The 18,827-nt window shown below is 43.9% G+C and overlaps 1 protein-coding gene across 1 annotated transcript in view; it reads left to right on the top strand.

Moving 5' to 3' along the window:
- The window catches only part of LOC127915628 (uncharacterized), a 65,453-nt gene extending 47,076 nt beyond the window's left edge, over positions 1-18,377 (top strand). Inside the window, exons 8-11 of the mRNA XM_052495849.1 lie at positions 225-1,784; positions 2,044-4,678; positions 5,740-5,827; positions 15,629-18,377. Of these exons, the coding sequence (XP_052351809.1) occupies positions 225-1,784; positions 2,044-4,678; positions 5,740-5,827; positions 15,629-16,853 (5,508 nt within the window). The 3' untranslated portion in view covers positions 16,854-18,377. The remainder of the gene's footprint in view (positions 1-224; positions 1,785-2,043; positions 4,679-5,739; positions 5,828-15,628) is intronic.
- The last annotated feature ends 450 nt before the right edge of the window (positions 18,378-18,827 follow it).

Raw genomic sequence — 18,827 nt, forward strand, 5'->3', positions numbered from 1 at the left:
TTCACAAAAAATACAGTTTTATATCTTTATGTTTGAAGCCTGAAATGTGGCAAAAAGTCGCAAAGTTCAAGGGGGCCGAATACGTTCGCAAGGCACTGTATTAGCAACTATGACTGAGGAGCTGGCCATTTACAATGGGCACCTTTTCATCCAAGCTACTCAATACTGCCCCTGCAGCCATAAAAAGTTAATGTTCCTCCTGCCTGTCTTGTCTGTCTCTCCAGGATCATGAATTCCTGAGCCAGTCAGGGGAGGGTCGGAGCAGAAGATTCCCAAGTCAGAGCACCTTACTGGGGGAGGACTGGAGCTACGAGCCCCTCTTACCCTCCAGCCGCTCCTCCCCCCTTCATCCTTTCACCTCCATTTCCTCCTCTTGTCAGACCGACTACAGCTGCTCCGAGTCCCACGGCCATGATAACGCTACCGGCAGCAACCGCAGTCCCCACGGTAACCGGGACCACCGCGGTCTCCATGGACACTGCCGTAACCTGTCAGGCAGTATCTCTCTGAGGAAGTCAAAGAGGCCTCCCGCTCCCCCCACGCGCTCCACCTCACTACGGTTTAAACCTGGCCGGGGGAAAACGCTGCGCTACAACTACAACAACCACACTGCTGGACCTGGAGAAGAGGTGGTCACAAAGGGGAGTCTGACCTCCAGCCCTGCTCCCCTCTCCCCTCCACTCTCTCCAGGGGTGTTCGAGGACCCATGGGTCCCCCGCTGTAGCAGTGTGGGCAGGGGGGGCAGGGCAGGTGCTGAAACAGACAGTCAGATCAACCATCCCTTCCACAGCTTCCACCAACAGCCTGGTCAGGATCAAAACTACCCTTCTAGCCCGTCCCACCAGCAGCCATCTGTCCCCCGCTCAGCCAGTGCTGGAGGGGGGAGCCTGCTGGTGGGACCTAAAATGGCTGCCTCTTCTCCTAAAATGTCCGCCACGGCAGGGAGTCTCCAGCGGCTGGCCTCTTCCACCTCGAGCGGATACTCCAGCGAGTGCAACACCCCAACCCTCTCCTCACCCCTCACATCCCCTTCACCCCTCACACCCTCCTCACCCCAAACACACTCCTCATCCCTCATCTCCTCCTCCTCCCTCCACCTCACCTCCTCTTCCTCCCTTCCCAGGACACGTTCTAGCCCAGGGGGAGGAGGGCCAAGACCCCCCATCCCAGAGAGAAAGTCCTCTCTCCTCTCCTCCCCCTTCTCCTCCTTTTCCTCTACCTCTTCCCTCTCTTCCTACACCTCCTCCGACTCCAGATATCCCTCTCTCCCCCCTCCTCCTCCCCTGCCCGGCTCCAGCATTCTTCCCTGTCTACCTCCACCCTACCCTACCCAATCACTCCCCTCTCCTCTCCCTGATCTGTGCATCTCTCACCATCTTCCCTCTCCACCTCCTCTACCTCAGCCATTCCTCCCCTCTCCCCCTCCTCTACCCCAGCCATCCCTCCCCTCTCCCTCTCCCCCTCCTCTACCTCAGCCATCCCTCCCCTCTCCCCCTCCTCTCCTTCAACAATCCCTCCCCTATCCCACTCCTCTACCTCAGCCATCCCTCCCCTCTCCCCCTCCTCTACCTCAACAATTCCTCCCCTCTCCCCCTCCTCTACCTCAGCCATCCCTCCCCTCTCCCCCTCCTCTACCTCAACAATTCCTCCCCTCTCCCCGTCCTCTACCCCAGCCATCCCTCCCCTCTCCCCGTCCTCTACCTCAACCATCCCTCCCCTCTCCCCCTCCTCTACCTCAACAATTCCTCCCCTCTCCCCCTCCTCTACCCCAGCCATCCCTCCCCTCTCCCCCCTCCTCTACCCCAGCCATCCCTCCCCTCTCCCTCTCCTCTACCTCAACCATCCCTCCCCTCTCCCCCTCCTCTACCTCAACCATCCCTCCCCTCTCCCCCTCCTCTACCTCAACAATTCCTCCCCTCTCCCCCTCCTCTACCCCAGCCATCCCTCCCCACTCCCCCACCTCTACCCCAGCCATCCGTCCCCTCTCCCCGTCCTCTACCCCAGCCATCCCTCCCCTCTCCCTCTCCCCGTCCTCTACCCCAGCCATCCCTCCCCTCTCCCTCTCCCCGTCCTCTACCCCAGCCATCCCTCCCCTCTCCCTCTCCCCGTCCTCTACCCCAGCCATCCCTCCCCTCTCCCTCTCCCCGTCCTCTACCCCAGCCATCCCTCCCCTCTCCCTCTCCCCCACCTTCTCCCCCTTCCCCCCCGCCTCCCCTGCATGCTTGTGCAGTGCGACAGACTCAACCCCGCCCCTTCTTTTCACCTATTACACCTGCCAGTCAGGTGACCTCATTGCTAGGATTCCCTCCTCATCCTTCCCCTGAGCTCACAGAGGTTTCAGACCTGTCAATCAACAGCCCTCCTCATCTTCCTCCTCTTCCCGCTCATCCACCACCTCCTCCCTCTTACACCCCCACTCCCCGGCCCCTGGTAACAACCCAAGCCCTTCAGAGAGTCACTCTGTGCTCTACCAAGAGGCTAAACAGCCCTCCATCATCTAATATTGAGCAAAGCCAAGAAAGCAATAACGCTACCCCAACTAGCATTATGCTAACCAACCACACATCAACTAATATTGAGCAGAGCCAAGACATCAATGATGCTACTCTAACTAGCATTATGCTAACCAACCATACATCAGCTAATGTTGAGTATAGCCAAGACATCAATGATGCTACTCTAACTAGCATTATGCTAACCCACCATACATCAGATAATGTTGAGCATAGCCAAGACAGCAATGGTGCTACTCTAACTAGCAGTATGCTAACCAATGCTAAGTCAACCAATGATGCCCAGCATATTGCAAAGAGCACAGAAGCCAAGCTAAATGGCATAACGCTAACCAGCGCCCAGGAGCGAGGGGCGGGCATGGATACCAAACTAACCAGCACTGTGTTAGAGAGTGTGGGAAGGATTGATGCCATGCTTACTGAGGCTGAAGAGAGAACCCCAAATAAGCCTGTTGTTCTCTCTAGGCCACTGAGAACAGTATTTCAAAGTTCTAGCCCTGCTGCTGAAAACACACTACAGAACGGAGAACCTACGCCTCGGCAGGAGACCACACCCTGCCTCTCCAACGGCCAACCAGAGTACTCAGCGTGGGCATACACACCCACACACTCCCCTGCTACCCCCTCCTCCTCCTCCCCCCACAGACAGAAGCTTCCCGTTGCCCTGAAGAAGCCCACGATCATGCCCCCGCCCTTGCTGAGGACACACCAGACAGACACACCACCACCACCCCCACACGTATTGATAGGTACATCTCCAGAGCCCTTCGTCCCAGAGACACCACACTTACTGGGGATAAACCTGTACAGGCCAGAGATACAGACCCAGCCAGAGATACAGACCCAGACAGAGTCTCAACCAGAGCCAGAGACAGCATACCCCTTCCTGAAGTTCTACCAGTCACAGTACTGTGTACCAGAGTTACCACCAAGCCCCTATCCTTCAGAACCCTGTGTAGCAGAGTTACCACCAAGCCCCTATCCTTCAGAACCCTGTGTACCAGAGTTACCACCAAGCCCCTATCCTCCAGAACCCTGTGTACCAGAGTTACCACCAAGCCCCTATCCTTCAGAACCCTGTGTACCAGAGTTACCACCAAGCCCCTATCCTTCAGAACCCTGTGTACCAGAGTTACCACCAAGCCCCTATCCTTCAGAACCCTGTGTAGCAGAGTTACCACCAAGCCCCTATCCTTCAGAACCCTGTGTACCAGAGTTACCAACAAGCCCCTATCCTTCAGAACCCTGTGTAGCAGAGTTACCACCAAGCCCCTATCCTTCAGAACCCTGTGTAGCAGAGTTACCACCAAGCCCCTATCCTTCAGAACCCTGTGTACCAGAGTTACCACCAAGCCCCTATCCTCCAGAACCCTGTGTACCAGAGTTACCACCAAGCCCCTATCCTTCAGAACCCTGTGTAGCAGAGTTACCACCAAGCCCCTATCCTTCAGAACCCTGTGTACCAGAGTTACCACCAAGCCCCTGTCCTCCAGCACCCTGTATAGCAGAGCCAAAGCAGGAGTCCTGCCCACTGGAGATGATGACAGAGACAGAGAGAGAGGACGAGACTGCGAGTGAGACAGACACAGAGGCAGAGGCAGACACAGAGATAGAGGCAGAGACAGAGAGAAAGGCAGACACTGAGACAGAGGCAGAGTTAGAGAGAGAGACAGACACAGAGAACGAGGCAGACACAGAGGCAGAGAGAGAGGCAGACACTGAGAGAGAAGCAGTTCCCAGACAGCCACAGAGTGTATCGGTGCCATACACAGAGCTGGGGAGATCAGAACCAGAGGAAATGTGGGTGCTGCAGGAGGAAGAAGAGAAGGAGGAGAGAAAAAATTGGCAGAAGCTGGGGAGAAGAGATGAGGAGGGTGAAGAGGAAGACAGACGGAGGGGAGCGATGGAGGAGGACAGCAATGATTTTGAAAGCTTCTCTCTGGAAGAGAGGAGAGACTCTCTGAGCAGTCCTCTGTCTACGGACAGCCTGAAAGGGGCGCTACTCCTGCCAGATCTGTTCATCCAAGAGGACGAGGGGGAACTGGGGGGAGAGAGGGTGGAGTGGGAGGAGAGGAAGGAGTGGGAGAAGAGGGAGGAGAGGTGCAGCCTGGACACAGATGGGGCCAGCAGCTCCACAGGGTCCCTGACCTCCAGAGAAGACAATGGTGAGTTATGGAGCTCTCTGTCTGTCTGTCTGTCTGTCTGTCTGTCTGTCTGTCTGTCTGTCTGTCTGTCTGTCTGTCTGTCTGTCTGTCTGTCTGTCTGTCTGTCTGTCTGTCTCTCTGTCTGTCTCTCTCTCTCTCTCTCTCTGTCCCTCTCTCTTTGTCCCTCTCTCACTGTCCCTCTCTCTTTCTCTGTCTCTCTCTGTCTTTCTCTCTCTGTCTCTCTGTCTCTCTCTCTCGGTCTCTCCTCTCTCTCTCTCCCCTCTCTCTCTCTGTCTCTCTCTCTCTCTGTCTCTCTCTCTCTCTCTCGGTCTCTCCTCTCTCTCTCTCCCCTCTCTCTCTCTGTCTCTCTCTCTCTCTCTCTGTCTCTCTCTCTCTCTCTCTCTCTCTCTCTCTCTGTCTCTCTCTCTTTCTCTCTCTCTCGGTCTCTCCTTCTCTCTCTCTCTCCCCTCTCTCCTACATAGATCTCTTACCCGGTTATAAGACTTCTACGTTCCTTTGGGTTGGAGATGACCATCAATCTCTCAACCCCCTCCAGCTCTCTCTCTCCCCGACCCTCTCCCCCTTCTACCCTGACAGCCTTGACTGAAAGACACTGCTGCAGGAAACACATAGACGTCTCTCCATCCTATCAGCTCGGAGTATGGTTTGGAGTTGTCACTGTCTCGGCCAATGGCTGCTTCAGTCTCTCCATCCTATCAGCTCGGAGTATGGTTTGGAGTTGTCACTGTCTCGGCCAATGGCTGCTTCAGTCTCTCCATCCTATCAGCTCGGAGTATGGTTTGGAGTTGTCACTGTCTCGGCCAATGGCTGCTTCAGTCTCTCCAGCCTATCAGCTCGGAGTATGGTTTGGAGTTGTCACTGTCTCGGCCAATGGCTGCTTCAGTCTCTCCATCCTATCAGCGCGAAGTATGGTTTGGAGTATGGTTTCTGCACAGGTTTCTACAATCTCTCTCTCTCTCTCTCTCTCTCTCTCTCTCTCTCTCTCTCTCTCTCTCTCTCTCTCTCTCTCTCTCTCTCTCTCTCTCTCTCTCTCTCTCTGTCGCGTTCTCCCTCTCTCTCAGGTGAGGTGTTTGATATTTCTTCAGCGGAGAAGATGGTGACACCAGCACCACCACGGACGACTGAAGACCTGTTTGCTGCCATACACAGGTATGTTGTGATAACAGATAATGACACATGATGACACTCCTGTACTGTATGTTCTTCAGACACACTATGGGATGGTCCTGGAGATCCATTTTTAGATATTATTTGTTTTAAATTACATTTTAAACATTTTGTTTTATATATATATATATATATACAGAGCATTTGGAAAGTATTCAGACCCCATTTTGTTACAGCCTTATTCTAAAATAGATTTTTTTTAAATGATCCTCATCAATCTACACATAATACCCCATAATGACATCACAATATCCCATAATGACATCACAATACTCCATAATGAAAAAGCAAAAACTGATTTTTAAATGTATAAAAGAAAAGAAAACAGAAGTATCTTATTTACATAAGTATTCATATCCTTTTCTATGAGTCTTGAAATTGAGCTCAGGTGGATCCTGTTTCCATTGATCATCCTTGAAATGTTTCTACAACTTGATTGGAGTCCACCTGTGGTAAATTCAGTTGATTGGACATGATTAGGAAAGGCACACACCTCTCTATATATCTGGTCTCACAGTTGACAGTGCATGTCAGAGCAAAAACCAAGCCATGAGATGGAAGTAATTGTCTGTAGAGCTCAGAGACAGAATTGTGTCGAGGCACAGATCTGGGGAAGGTACCAACAAATGTCTGCAGCATTGAAGATCCCCAAGAACACAGTGGCCTCCATCATTCTGGAAGAATGAAGAAGTTTAGAACCACCAAGACACTTCCTAGAGCTGGCCGCCCAGCCAAACTGAGCAATCAGGGGAGAAGGGCCTTGGTCAGGGAGGTGACCAAGGACACAATAGTCACGCTAACAGAGCTCCAGAGTTCCTCTGTGGAGATGAGAGAACCTTGCAGAAGGACAACCATCTCTGGAGCACTTCACCAACCAGGCCTTTATGGTAGAGTGGCCAGACGGAAGCCACTCCTCAGTAAATGGCAAATGACAGCCCACTTGGAGTTTGCCAAAAGGCACCTAAAGACTTGCAGACCATGATGGTCTGATGAAGCCAAGATTGAACTCTTTGGCCTGAATGCCAAACATGACACCATCCCTACAGTGAAGCATGGTGGTGGCAGTATCATATTGTGGGGATGTTTTTCAGCGGCAGGGACTGGGACACTAGTCAGGAACGAGGCAAAGATGAACTGGGGTGATGGTTCACCTTCCAACAGGACAACAACCCTAAGAACACAGCCAAGACAACGCAGGAGTGGCTTCGAGACAATTCTCTGAATGTCCTGGAGTGGCCCAGCCAGGCCTTGGACTTGAACCGGATCAAACTTCTCTGGAGAGACCTGAAAATAGCTGAGCTATGTTTTTTTTAATAAGGCTGTAACGTAACAAAATATGGAAAAAGTCAAGGGGTCTTAATAATTTCCGAATGCTCTGTATATATATATATATATTTATATTAGTTTACATTTTTTGGGTTGTTACGCAGCATTAACACACCGTTCCCTGCATCTGCATCTCTCTGTAGCAGTGCATTCTGGGAAGGCACACGCGTTTGACCACCCAGGTGTGTGGGTGTGGTGTTGACAGCAGGTAATATTAATCGGTTGGAGGGTGTAGTTAGGGGTGGGGTCATCCCATAGTCAAGCCTAGTGGATGGTGAGTGTTAATGTTATAACTAGTCCCTCTGTAGTGAAACATGATGTTATAACTAGTCCCTCTGTAGTGAAACATGATGTTATAACTAGTCCCTCTGTAGTGAAACATTATGTTATAACTAGTCCCTCTGTAGTGAAACATGGTGTTATAACTAGTCCCTCTGTATCTGTAGTGAAACATTATGATATAACTAGTCCCTCTGTAGTGAAACATGGTGTTATAACTAGTCCCTCTGTAGTGAAACATGATGTTATAACTAGTCCCTCTGTAGTGAAACATGATGTTATAACTAGTCCCTCTGTATCTGTAGTGAAACATGATGTTATAACTAGTCCCTCTGTAGTGAAACATGATGATATAACTAGTCCCTCTGTAGTGAAACATGATGTTATAACTAGTCCCTCTGTATCTGTAGTGAAACATGATGTTATAACTAGTCCCTCTGTAGTGAAACATGATGATATAACTAGTCCCTCTGTAGTGAAACATGATGTTATAACTAGTCCCTCTGTATCTGTAGTGAAACATGATGTTATAACTAGTCCCTCTGTAGTGAAACATGATGTTATAACTAGTCCCTCTGTATCTGTAGTGAAACATGATGTTATAACTAGTCCCTCTGTAGTGAAACATGGTGTTATAACTAGTCCCTCTGTATCTGTAGTGAAACATGATGTTATAACTAGTCCCTCTGTGGTTAAACATGATGTTATAACTAGTCCCTCTGTATCTGTAGTGAAACATGGTGTTATAACTAGTCCCTCTGTAGTGAAACATGCTGTTATAACTAGTCCCTCTGTATCTGTAGTGAAACATGATGTTATAACTAGTCCCTCTGTAGTGAAACATGATGTTATAACTAGTCCCTCTGTAGTGAAACATGATGTTATAACTAGTCCCTCTGTAGTGAAACATGATGTTATAACTAGTCCCTCTGTAGTGAAACATGATGTTATAACTAGTCCCTCTGTAGTGAAACATGATGTTATAACTAGTCCCTCTGTATCTGTAGTGAAACATGATGTTATAACTAGTCCCTCTGTAGTGAAACATGATGTTATAACTAGTCCCTCTGTATCTGTAGTGAAACATGATGTTATAACTAGTCCCTCTGTAGTGAAACATGATGTTATAACTAGTCCCTCTGTAGTGAAACATGATGTTATAACTAGTCCCTCTGTAGTGAAACATGATGTTATAACTAGTCCCTCTGTAGTGAAACATGATGTTATAACTAGTCCCTCTGTATCTGTAGTGAAACATGATGTTATAACTAGTCCCTCTGTAGTGAAACATGATGTTATAACTAGTCCCTCTGTATCTGTAGTGAAACATGATGTTATAACTAGTCCCTCTGTAGTGAAACATGATGTTATAACTAGTCCCTCTGTAGTGAAACATGATGTTATAACTAGTCCCTCTGTAGTGAAACATGATGTTATAACTAGTCCCTCTGTATCTGTAGTGAAACATGATGTTATAACTAGTCCCTCTGTAGTGAAACATGATGTTATAACTAGTCCCTCTGTATCTGTAGTGAAACATGATGTTATAACTAGTCCCTCTGTAGTGAAACATGATGTTATAACTAGTCCCTCTGTATCTGTAGTGAAACATGATGATATAACTAGTCCCTCTGTAGTGAAACATGATGATATAACTAGTCCCTCTGTAGTGAAACATGATGTTATAACTAGTCCCTCTGTAGTGAAACATGATGTTATAACTAGTCCCTCTGTATCTGTAGTGAAACATGATGTTATAACTAGTCCCTCTGTAGTGAAACATGATGTTATAACTAGTCCCTCTGTATCTGTAGTGAAACATGATGTTATAACTAGTCCCTCTGTAGTGAAACATGATGTTATAACTAGTCCCTCTGTATCTGTAGTGAAACATGATGTTATAACTAGTCCCTCTGTAGTGAAACATGATGTTATAACTAGTCCCTCTGTAGTGAAACATGGTGTTATAACTAGTCCCTCTGTATCTGTAGTGAAACATGATGTTATAACTAGTCCCTCTGTAGTGAAACATGATGTTATAACTAGTCCCTCTGTAGTGAAACATGATGATATAACTAGTCCCTCTGTATCTGTAGTGAAACATGGTGTTATAACTAGTCCCTCTGTATCTGTAGTGAAACATGATGTTATAACTAGTCCCTCTGTATCTGTAGTGAAACATGGTGTTATAACTAGTCCCTCTGTATCTGTAGTGAAACATGATGTTATAACTAGTCCCTCTGTAGTGAAACATGATGTTATAACTAGTCCCTCTGTATCTGTAGTGAAACATGATGATATAACTAGTCCCTCTGTATCTGTAGTGAAACATGATGTTATAACTAGTCCCTCTGTAGTGAAACATGATGTTATAACTAGTCCCTCTGTATCTGTAGTGAAACATGATGTTATAACTAGTCCCTCTGTAGTGAAACATGATGTTATAACTAGTCCCTCTGTATCTGTAGTGAAACATGATGTTATAACTAGTCCCTCTGTAGTGAAACATGATGTTATAACTAGTCCCTCTGTAGTGAAACATGATGTTATAACTAGTCCCTCTGTATCTGTAGTGAAACATGATGTTATAACTAGTCCCTCTGTATCTGTAGTGAAACATGATGTTATAACTAGTCCCTCTGTAGTGAAACATGATGTTATAACTAGTCCCTCTGTATCTGTAGTGAAACATGATGTTATAACTAGTCCCTCTGTAGTGAAACATGATGTTATAACTAGTCCCTCTGTAGTGAAACATGATGTTATAACTAGTCCCTCTGTAGTGAAACATGATGTTATAACTAGTCCCTCTGTATCTGTAGTGAAACATGATGTTATAACTAGTCCCTCTGTAGTGAAACATGATGTTATAACTAGTCCCTCTGTATCTGTAGTGAAACATGATGTTATAACTAGTCCCTCTGTAGTGAAACATGATGTTATAACTAGTCCCTCTGTAGTGAAACATGATGTTATAACTAGTCCCTCTGTAGTGAAACATGATGTTATAACTAGTCCCTCTGTAGTGAAACATGATGTTATAACTAGTCCCTCTGTATCTGTAGTGAAACATGATGTTATAACTAGTCCCTCTGTAGTGAAACATGATGTTATAACTAGTCCCTCTGTAGTGAAACATGATGTTATAACTAGTCCCTCTGTAGTGAAACATGATGTTATAACTAGTCCCTCTGTATCTGTAGTGAAACATGATGTTATAACTAGTCCCTCTGTAGTGAAACATGATGTTATAACTAGTCCCTCTGTATCTGTAGTGAAACATGATGTTATAACTAGTCCCTCTGTAGTGAAACATGATGTTATAACTAGTCCCTCTGTAGTGAAACATGATGTTATAACTAGTCCCTCTGTAGTGAAACATGATGTTATAACTAGTCCCTCTGTAGTGAAACATGGTGTTATAACTAGTCCCTCTGTAGTGAAACATGATGTTATAACTAGTCCCTCTGTAGTGAAACATGATGTTATAACTAGTCCCTCTGTATCTGTAGTGAAACATGATGTTATAACTAGTCCCTCTGTATCTGTAGTGAAACATGATGTTATAACTAGTCCCTCTGTAGTGAAACATGATGTTATAACTAGTCCCTCTGTATCTGTAGTGAAACATGATGTTATAACTAGTCCCTCTGTAGTGAAACATGATGTTATAACTAGTCCCTCTGTAGTGAAACATGATGTTATAACTAGTCCCTCTGTATCTGTAGTGAAACATGATGTTATAACTAGTCCCTCTGTAGTGAAACATGATGTTATAACTAGTCCCTCTGTAGTGAAACATGATGATATAACTAGTCCCTCTGTATCTGTAGTGAAACATGATGTTATAACTAGTCCCTCTGTGGTTAAACATGATGTTATAACTAGTCCCTCTGTGGTTAAACATGGTGTTATAACTAGTCCCTCTGTATCTGTAGTGAAACATGATGTTATAACTAGTCCCTCTGTAGTGAAACATGATGATATAACTAATCCCTCTGTGGTTAAACATGATGTTATAACTAGTCCCTCTGTATCTGTAGTGAAACATGATGTTATAACTAGTCCCTCTGTAGTGAAACATGATGTTATAACTAGTCCCTCTGTATCTGTAGTGAAACATGGTGTTATAACTAGTCCCTCTGTAGTGAAACATGATGTTATAACTAGTCTCTCTGTATCTGTAGTGAAACATGATGATATAACTAGTCCCTCTGTAGTGAAACATGGTGTTATAACTAGTCCCTCTGTAGTGAAACATGATGTTATAACTAGTCCCTCTGTAGTGAAACATGATGTTATAACTAGTCCCTCTGTATCTGTAGTGAAACATGGTGTTATAACTAGTCCCTCTGTAGTGAAACATGATGTTATAACTAGTCCCTCTGTATCTGTAGTGAAACATGGTGTTATAACTAGTCCCTCTGTAGTTAAACATGCTGTTATAACTAGTCCCTCTGTATCTGTAGTGAAACATGATGTTATAACTAGTCCCTCTGTAGTGAAACATGATGTTATAACTAGTCCCTCTGTAGTGAAACATGGTGTTATAACTAGTCCCTCTGTATCTGTAGTGAAACATGATGTTATAACTAGTCCCTCTGTAGTGAAACATGATGATATAACTAATCCCTAGGTATAGAACCTTCTTGTCTATTAATAGGCATAGAACATTCTAGTGTGCTAATAGGCATAGAACATTCTAGTGTACTAATAGGTATATAACATTCTAGTGTATTAGTAGGTATATAACATTCTAGTGTATTAGTAGGTATATAACATTCTAGTGTATTAGTAGGTATATAACATTCTAGTGTATTAGTAGGTATATAACATTCTAGTGTACTAATAGGTATAGAACAACTAGTGTACTAATAGGTATAGAACATTCATGTATTAATAGGTATAGAACGTTCATGTATTAATAGGTATAGAACGTTCATGTATTAATAGGTATAGAACATTCTAGTGTACTAATAGGCATAGAACATTCTAGTGTATTAATAGGTATATAACATTCTAGTGTATTAATGGGCATAGAACATTCTAGTGTATTAGTAGGTATATAACATTCTAGTGTACTAATAGGCATAGAACATTCTAGTGTACTAATAGGTATATAACATTCTAGTGTATTAATAGGCATAGAACATTCTAGTGTATTAGTAGGTATATAACATTCTAGTGTATTAGTAGGTATATAACATTCTAGTGTATTAGTAGGTATATAACATTCTAGTGTATTAGTAGGTATAGAACATTCTAGTGTATTAGTAGGTATAGAACATTCTAGTGTATTAGTAGGAATATAACATTCTAGTGTACTAATAGGTATAGAACATTCATGTATTAATAGGTATAGAACGTTCATGTATTAATAGGCATAGAACATTCTAGTGTACTAATAGGTATATAACATTCTAGTGTACTAATAGGTATAGAACATTCTAGTGTATTAGTAGGTATATAACATTCTAGTGTACTAATAGGCATAGAACATTCTAGTGTACTAATAGGTATAGAACATTCATGTATTAATAGGTATAGAACGTTCATGTATTAATGGGCATAGAACATTCTAGTGTATTAGTAGGTATATAACATTCTAGTGTACTAATAGGTATAGAACATTCATGTATTAATAGGTATAGAACGTTCATGTATTAATGGGCATAGAACATTCTAGTGTATTAGTAGGTATATAACATTCTAGTGTACTAATAGGCATAGAACATTCTAGTGTACTAATAGGTATATAACATTCTAGTGTATTAATAGGCATAGAACATTCTAGTGTATTAGTAGGTATATAACATTCTAGTGTACTAATAGGCATAGAACATTCTAGTGTACTAATAGGTATATAACATTCTAGTGTACTAATAGGTATAGAACATTCTAGTGTATTAGTAGGTATATAACATTCTAGTGTACTAATAGGCATAGAACATTCTAGTGTACTAATAGGTATATAACATTCTAGTGTATTAATAGGCATAGAACATTCTAGTGTACTAATAGGTATATAACATTCTACTGTATTAATAGGCATATAACATTCTAGTGTACTAATAGGTATATGACATTCTACTGTATTAATAGGTATATAACATTCTAGTGTATTAATAGGCATAGAACATTCTAGTGTACTAATAGGTATATAACATTCTAGTGTACTAATAGGCATATAACATTCTAGTGTACTAATAGGCATAGAACATTCTAGTGTACTAATAGGTATATAACATTCTAGTGTACTAATAGGCATAGAACATTCTAGTGTACTAATAGGTATATACCATTCTACTGTATTAATAGGCATATAACATTCTAGTGTACTAATAGGTATATGACATTCTACTGTATTAATAGGTATATAACATTCTAGTGTATTAATAGGCATAGAACATTCTAGTGTACTAATAGGTATATAACATTCTAGTGTACTAATAGGCATATAACATTCTAGTGTACTAATAGGCATAGAACATTCTAGTGTACTAATAGGTATATAACATTCTAGTGTACTAATAGGCATAGAACATTCTAGTGTACTAATAGGTATATAACATTCTACTGTATTAATAGGTATATAACATTCTAGTGTATTAATAGGTATAGAACATTCCAGTGTATTAGTAGGTATATAACATTCTAGTGTATTAGTAGGTATAGAACATTCTAGTGTATTAGTAGGTATATAACATTCTAGTGTACTAATAGGTATAGAACAACTAGTGTACTAATAGGTATAGAACATTCCGGTGTATTAGTAGGTATATAACATTCTAGTGTATTAGTAGGTATAGAACATTCTAGTGTATTAGTAGGTATATAACATTCTAGTGTACTAATAGGTATAGAACAACTAGTGTACTAATAGGTATAGAACATTCTAGTGTATTAGTAGGTATATAACATTCTAGTGTACTAATAGGCATAGAACATTCTAGTGTACTAATAGGTATAGAACCTTCTTGTCTATTAATAGGCATAGAACATTCTAGTGTATTAATAGGCATAGAACATTCTAGTGTACTAATAGGTATAGAACCTTCTTGTCTATTAATAGGCATAGAACATTCTAGTGTATTAATAGGTATAGAACGTTCGTGTATTAATAGGCATAGAACATTCTAGTGTACTAATAGGTATAGAACCTTCTTGTCTATTAATAGGCATAGAACATTCTAGTGTATTAATAGGTATAGAACGTTCGTGTATTAATAGGCATAGAACATTCTAGTGTACTAATAGGTATAGAACCTTCTTGTCTATTAATAGGTATAGAACATTCTAGTGTATTAATAGGTATATAACATTCTAGTGTATTAATAGGCATAGAACATTCTAGTGTACTAATAGGTATATAACATTCTAGTGTATTAATAGGCATAGAACATTCTAGTGTACTAATAGGTATCGAACCTTCCAGTGTATTAATAGGTATATAACATTCTAGTGTACTAATAGGTATAGAACATTCTAGTGTATTAATAGGCATAGAACATTCTAGTGTACTAATAGGTATCAAACCTTCTATTGTACTACATGCATAAGGTGTCAAATGCATCCTGTCATTAGCATGGTTTGATGGTTCACTGGTTTGATGGTTCACTGGTTTGGTGGTTCACTGGTTTGATGGTTCACTGGTTTGATGGTTCACTGGTTTGGTGGTTCACTGGTTCGGTGGTTCACTGGTTTGATGGTTCACTGGTTTGGTGGTTCACTGGTTCGGTGGTTCACTGGTTTGATGGGTCACTGGTTTGGTGGTTCACTGGTTTGGTGGTTCACTGGTTTGGTGGTTCACTGGTTTGGTGGTTCACTGGTTCGGTGGTTCACTGGTTTGATGGTTCACTGGTTGGATTGTTCACTGGTTTGGTGGTTCACTGGTCTGGTGGTTCACTGGTTTGGTGGTTCACTGGTTCGGTGGTTCACTGGTTCGGTGGTTCACTGATTCGTTGGTAGTGGGACTATAATCAGTCATTTAATGTTTATCTCGATCTCTCTCTCTCTCTCTCTCTCTATTTCTCTGTCCTCTCTCTCTCTCTCTCTCGCTCTCTCTCTCTCTCTCTCTCTCTCTCTGTCTGTCCTCCCTCTCTGTCCTCCCTCTCCCTCTCCCTCTCTCTCTCTCTCTCTCTCTCTCTCTCTCTCTCTCTCTCTCTCTCTCCCTCTCAGGTCTAAGAGGAAAGTTCTTGGGCGCAGGAACTCTGAGGAAGACCGATGCTGTGTCTTTCCCCTCTCCTCCTCCTCTTCTTTCTCCTCCACTCCTCCAGTGACCCCTCCAAGCCCTAGCCCCGCCCTTCTGCAACCTCTTGAGGTGTTTGGATCCAGTAAGGTGAGAGGTCATAGGTTAGGGGTCAGCAGCAGCAGTGACAGCTTTAAGGCTCTGCTCCTGAGGAAGGGAAGTCGCTGCGACCCTGTAGCTCGCATGTCTGCAGCCGAGAGACTCCGCAGTACTGCCCCCAAACACATGATGGCGACACCACATAGCCAGTGCTCACAGAGTCAGAGCTCATGGAGCCAGAGCTCACAGAGTCAAAGCTCACAGAGCTCACAGAGTCAGAGCTCATGGAGCTCACCAAGCCAGAGCTCACAGAGCCAGAGCTCACAGAGCCTGTGCTCACAGAACCAGCATTCACAGAGCTCACAGAGTCAGAGCTCACGGAGCTCACCAAGCCAGAGCTCACAGAGCCAGAGCTCACAGAGCCAGAGCTCACAGAGCCAGAGCTCACAGAGCCAGCACTCACAGAGCTCACAGAGTCAGAGCTCACGGAGCTCACCAAGCCAGAGCTCACAGAGCCAGAGCTCACAGAGCCAGAGCTCACAGAGCCAGCACTCACAGAGCTCACAGAGTCAGAGCTCACGGAGCTCACCAAGACAGAGCTCACAGAGCCATCCCCTGTCAGACATACACCTGCAGCTTGGAGTGGAGTCACATACTCACACCCCTCAGTCCTTTGCACCAACACACACAGTCCAGCTAATGACGCTACACCTACCCCAGTCCCAGTCCACACACAGACACAGGAGGAGGGCAGAGTGGGCACTCACTGAGGGCACGCTCCCTCTCTCCTCCCTGTCCTCCCCCACATACCCCTCCCCCTCTCTTTGGGGGTGGCGACCCCCCCGCTCCCGCACTCCCCCTTGCTCAGCCAGCCGGCGTTTCGCTGCCCGCAGCCGACTACCCAGCAGCCCCATGACTGCCATCTCGGAGCGGGAAGGGGAGGGCGAATCAATGGAGGGCGATGGGTTGGCCGTGACCATCGGACTGGGCTGCGATTCCTGCAAGACTTTTGGATTGGTCAAGCTCACTGACGGACGTGCCGAGGCCACCAATGGCAGCCTTGATTGGCAGCAGAGCAGGTCTATGGAGACACACACCGTCTTGTGGGTCGGCTAGAGCACCAGACTGGTGAATCGCTGTCCTACTCATATACCCAGGACAGAGGCTTCAGTCCAGGATCTAGGAGACTTTATGTATCCTCTACCCAGGGGGAAATTGTTGGAAGTCAAACACTGTTGAAAAGAAAACCTACCAGCCACCAGACTGGCTATTGTACAGGACAGTGGAGGCTGGTGAGCACAGCAATAGGAGGATGGGCTCGTTGTAACGGCTGGAATGGAATTAGTGGAGCGGAGTCAAACGTGTTTTTCCATATGGTTCATGTGTTTGATACCATTCGATTTATTTCATTCCCGGTATTACAATGAGTCCGTCCTCCTCTCGCTCCTTCCACCAGCCTCCACTGGTACAAGATGATTGTCTCTGTTAATAGATTATTGGGTAACATGAATGTTGTTGTTTTCCTCTGACCTGTTGTTTCAGTCTCGTATCTAGTTTTAGTATGCAGCAGTAGCCATTTTGAGATTAAGAAAAGCAACATTACAGTATTATATTATTAAAATATATATATATTAAAAAAAAAATATTTTGAGGTTTCAGTTACCAAAGACAAACTGTCCCTCCCAGTGAAGCAAACTGCTGCAGTGGGCATGTCTGAGAATGTCTCTTTTGATTGTGATTGGCTTGTTGTTTGGAATCATGATTGTGATTGGAGGAATGCATTCTGCTAAAGTTACCCTATATTTATATTATTTGATACTTAAATCCTCTTTGAAACAAATCAACATATTTAGCAGATGTTATTGCGGGTGTAGTGAAATGCTTGTTTTTCCTACTGTAGCTCCGACAGTGCAGTAATATCTAACAATTTACAACAAAACACACAAATCTAAAAGTAAAATAATAAAATATAGAAATATTTCATTTATTAAATCATCTTATTTAGTTTTTTGACATAATTTGATTTGAGTCTTTTTTGTAAATGTAGTACTTCACTTCCCTCATCTCATTATAAAGTATCTTCTGTCTCATTTATTTTTTCTTTACCTTTTATACATTTTTATAACAGTTGGTTTTGTGTTCTGTGAGTTTTCAAGTGTATTTTATTTGAGAACTGTGAAGACAATGGAGTCCCATTTTATATAGGTTTTCTGGATTATTCCTGGTGCTAGATATGGGTTTAGGGCTTAGAGGTTAGAGGTTAAAGTGTGTACAGACTGTGTTTAGATGACAGATGTGACATATCTATAAGGATGAAATCAGATGAACGATAGACAGAGATTAGAGGTTGAGTGGTTATGGGGGAAGGATAGATAGAAGGACAGGGTCATGTAAAAGATGGAGAGAGAGAGAGAGAGAGAGAGAGAGAGAGAGAGAGAGAGAGAGAGAGAGAGAGAGAGAGAGAGAGAGAGAGAGAGAGAGAGAGAGAGAGAGAGAGAGAGAGAGAGAGAGAGAGAGAGAGAGAGAGAGAGAGAGAGAAGGGGCAGAGTGTGAGGTGAAAAAGAGTAAGAGAGAGAGAGACTGATGTACAGACTGATGTACAGACTGAGGAGAAGGCGTAATGAGTTGAATAAAGTATATTACGACAGAGATCTGTCTACTGCTTTCTGATTTACACACTCACACGCCCGCGCCCATGCGTCCATGCCCACACACAGACGGTCCACTTGCGGGTTAAGAGTGTCTGTGTGTAAAGGTTGCTGGTTCGAATCCCTGAGCCGACAAGGTTAATAAACATCGGTCGATGTGCCCTTGAGCAAAGCACTTAGCCCTAATTGCTCCTATATTTTGCTCTGGATAAGAGGGTCTGCTTAAGGACTAAAATGTAAACATGTACTGCTGTCTGATTTACACACACGTCAGTATTGTTGACATCTGTTGTTGTGGTGACAGACTGAACAGGAACTGTAGAGGTCAGGGGTCAGAGATATGATATATATATATATATGTGTATAATAGCCTTCATCATTGATTCCTTATTGTCACACACGTAACTAATCGTCACTAATTGATTAATCAGGGCATGTGTCA

Source organism: Oncorhynchus keta, chromosome 35, assembly GCF_023373465.1.
Source record: "Oncorhynchus keta strain PuntledgeMale-10-30-2019 chromosome 35, Oket_V2, whole genome shotgun sequence".
Classification (NCBI taxonomy): Eukaryota; Metazoa; Chordata; class Actinopteri; order Salmoniformes; family Salmonidae; genus Oncorhynchus; species Oncorhynchus keta.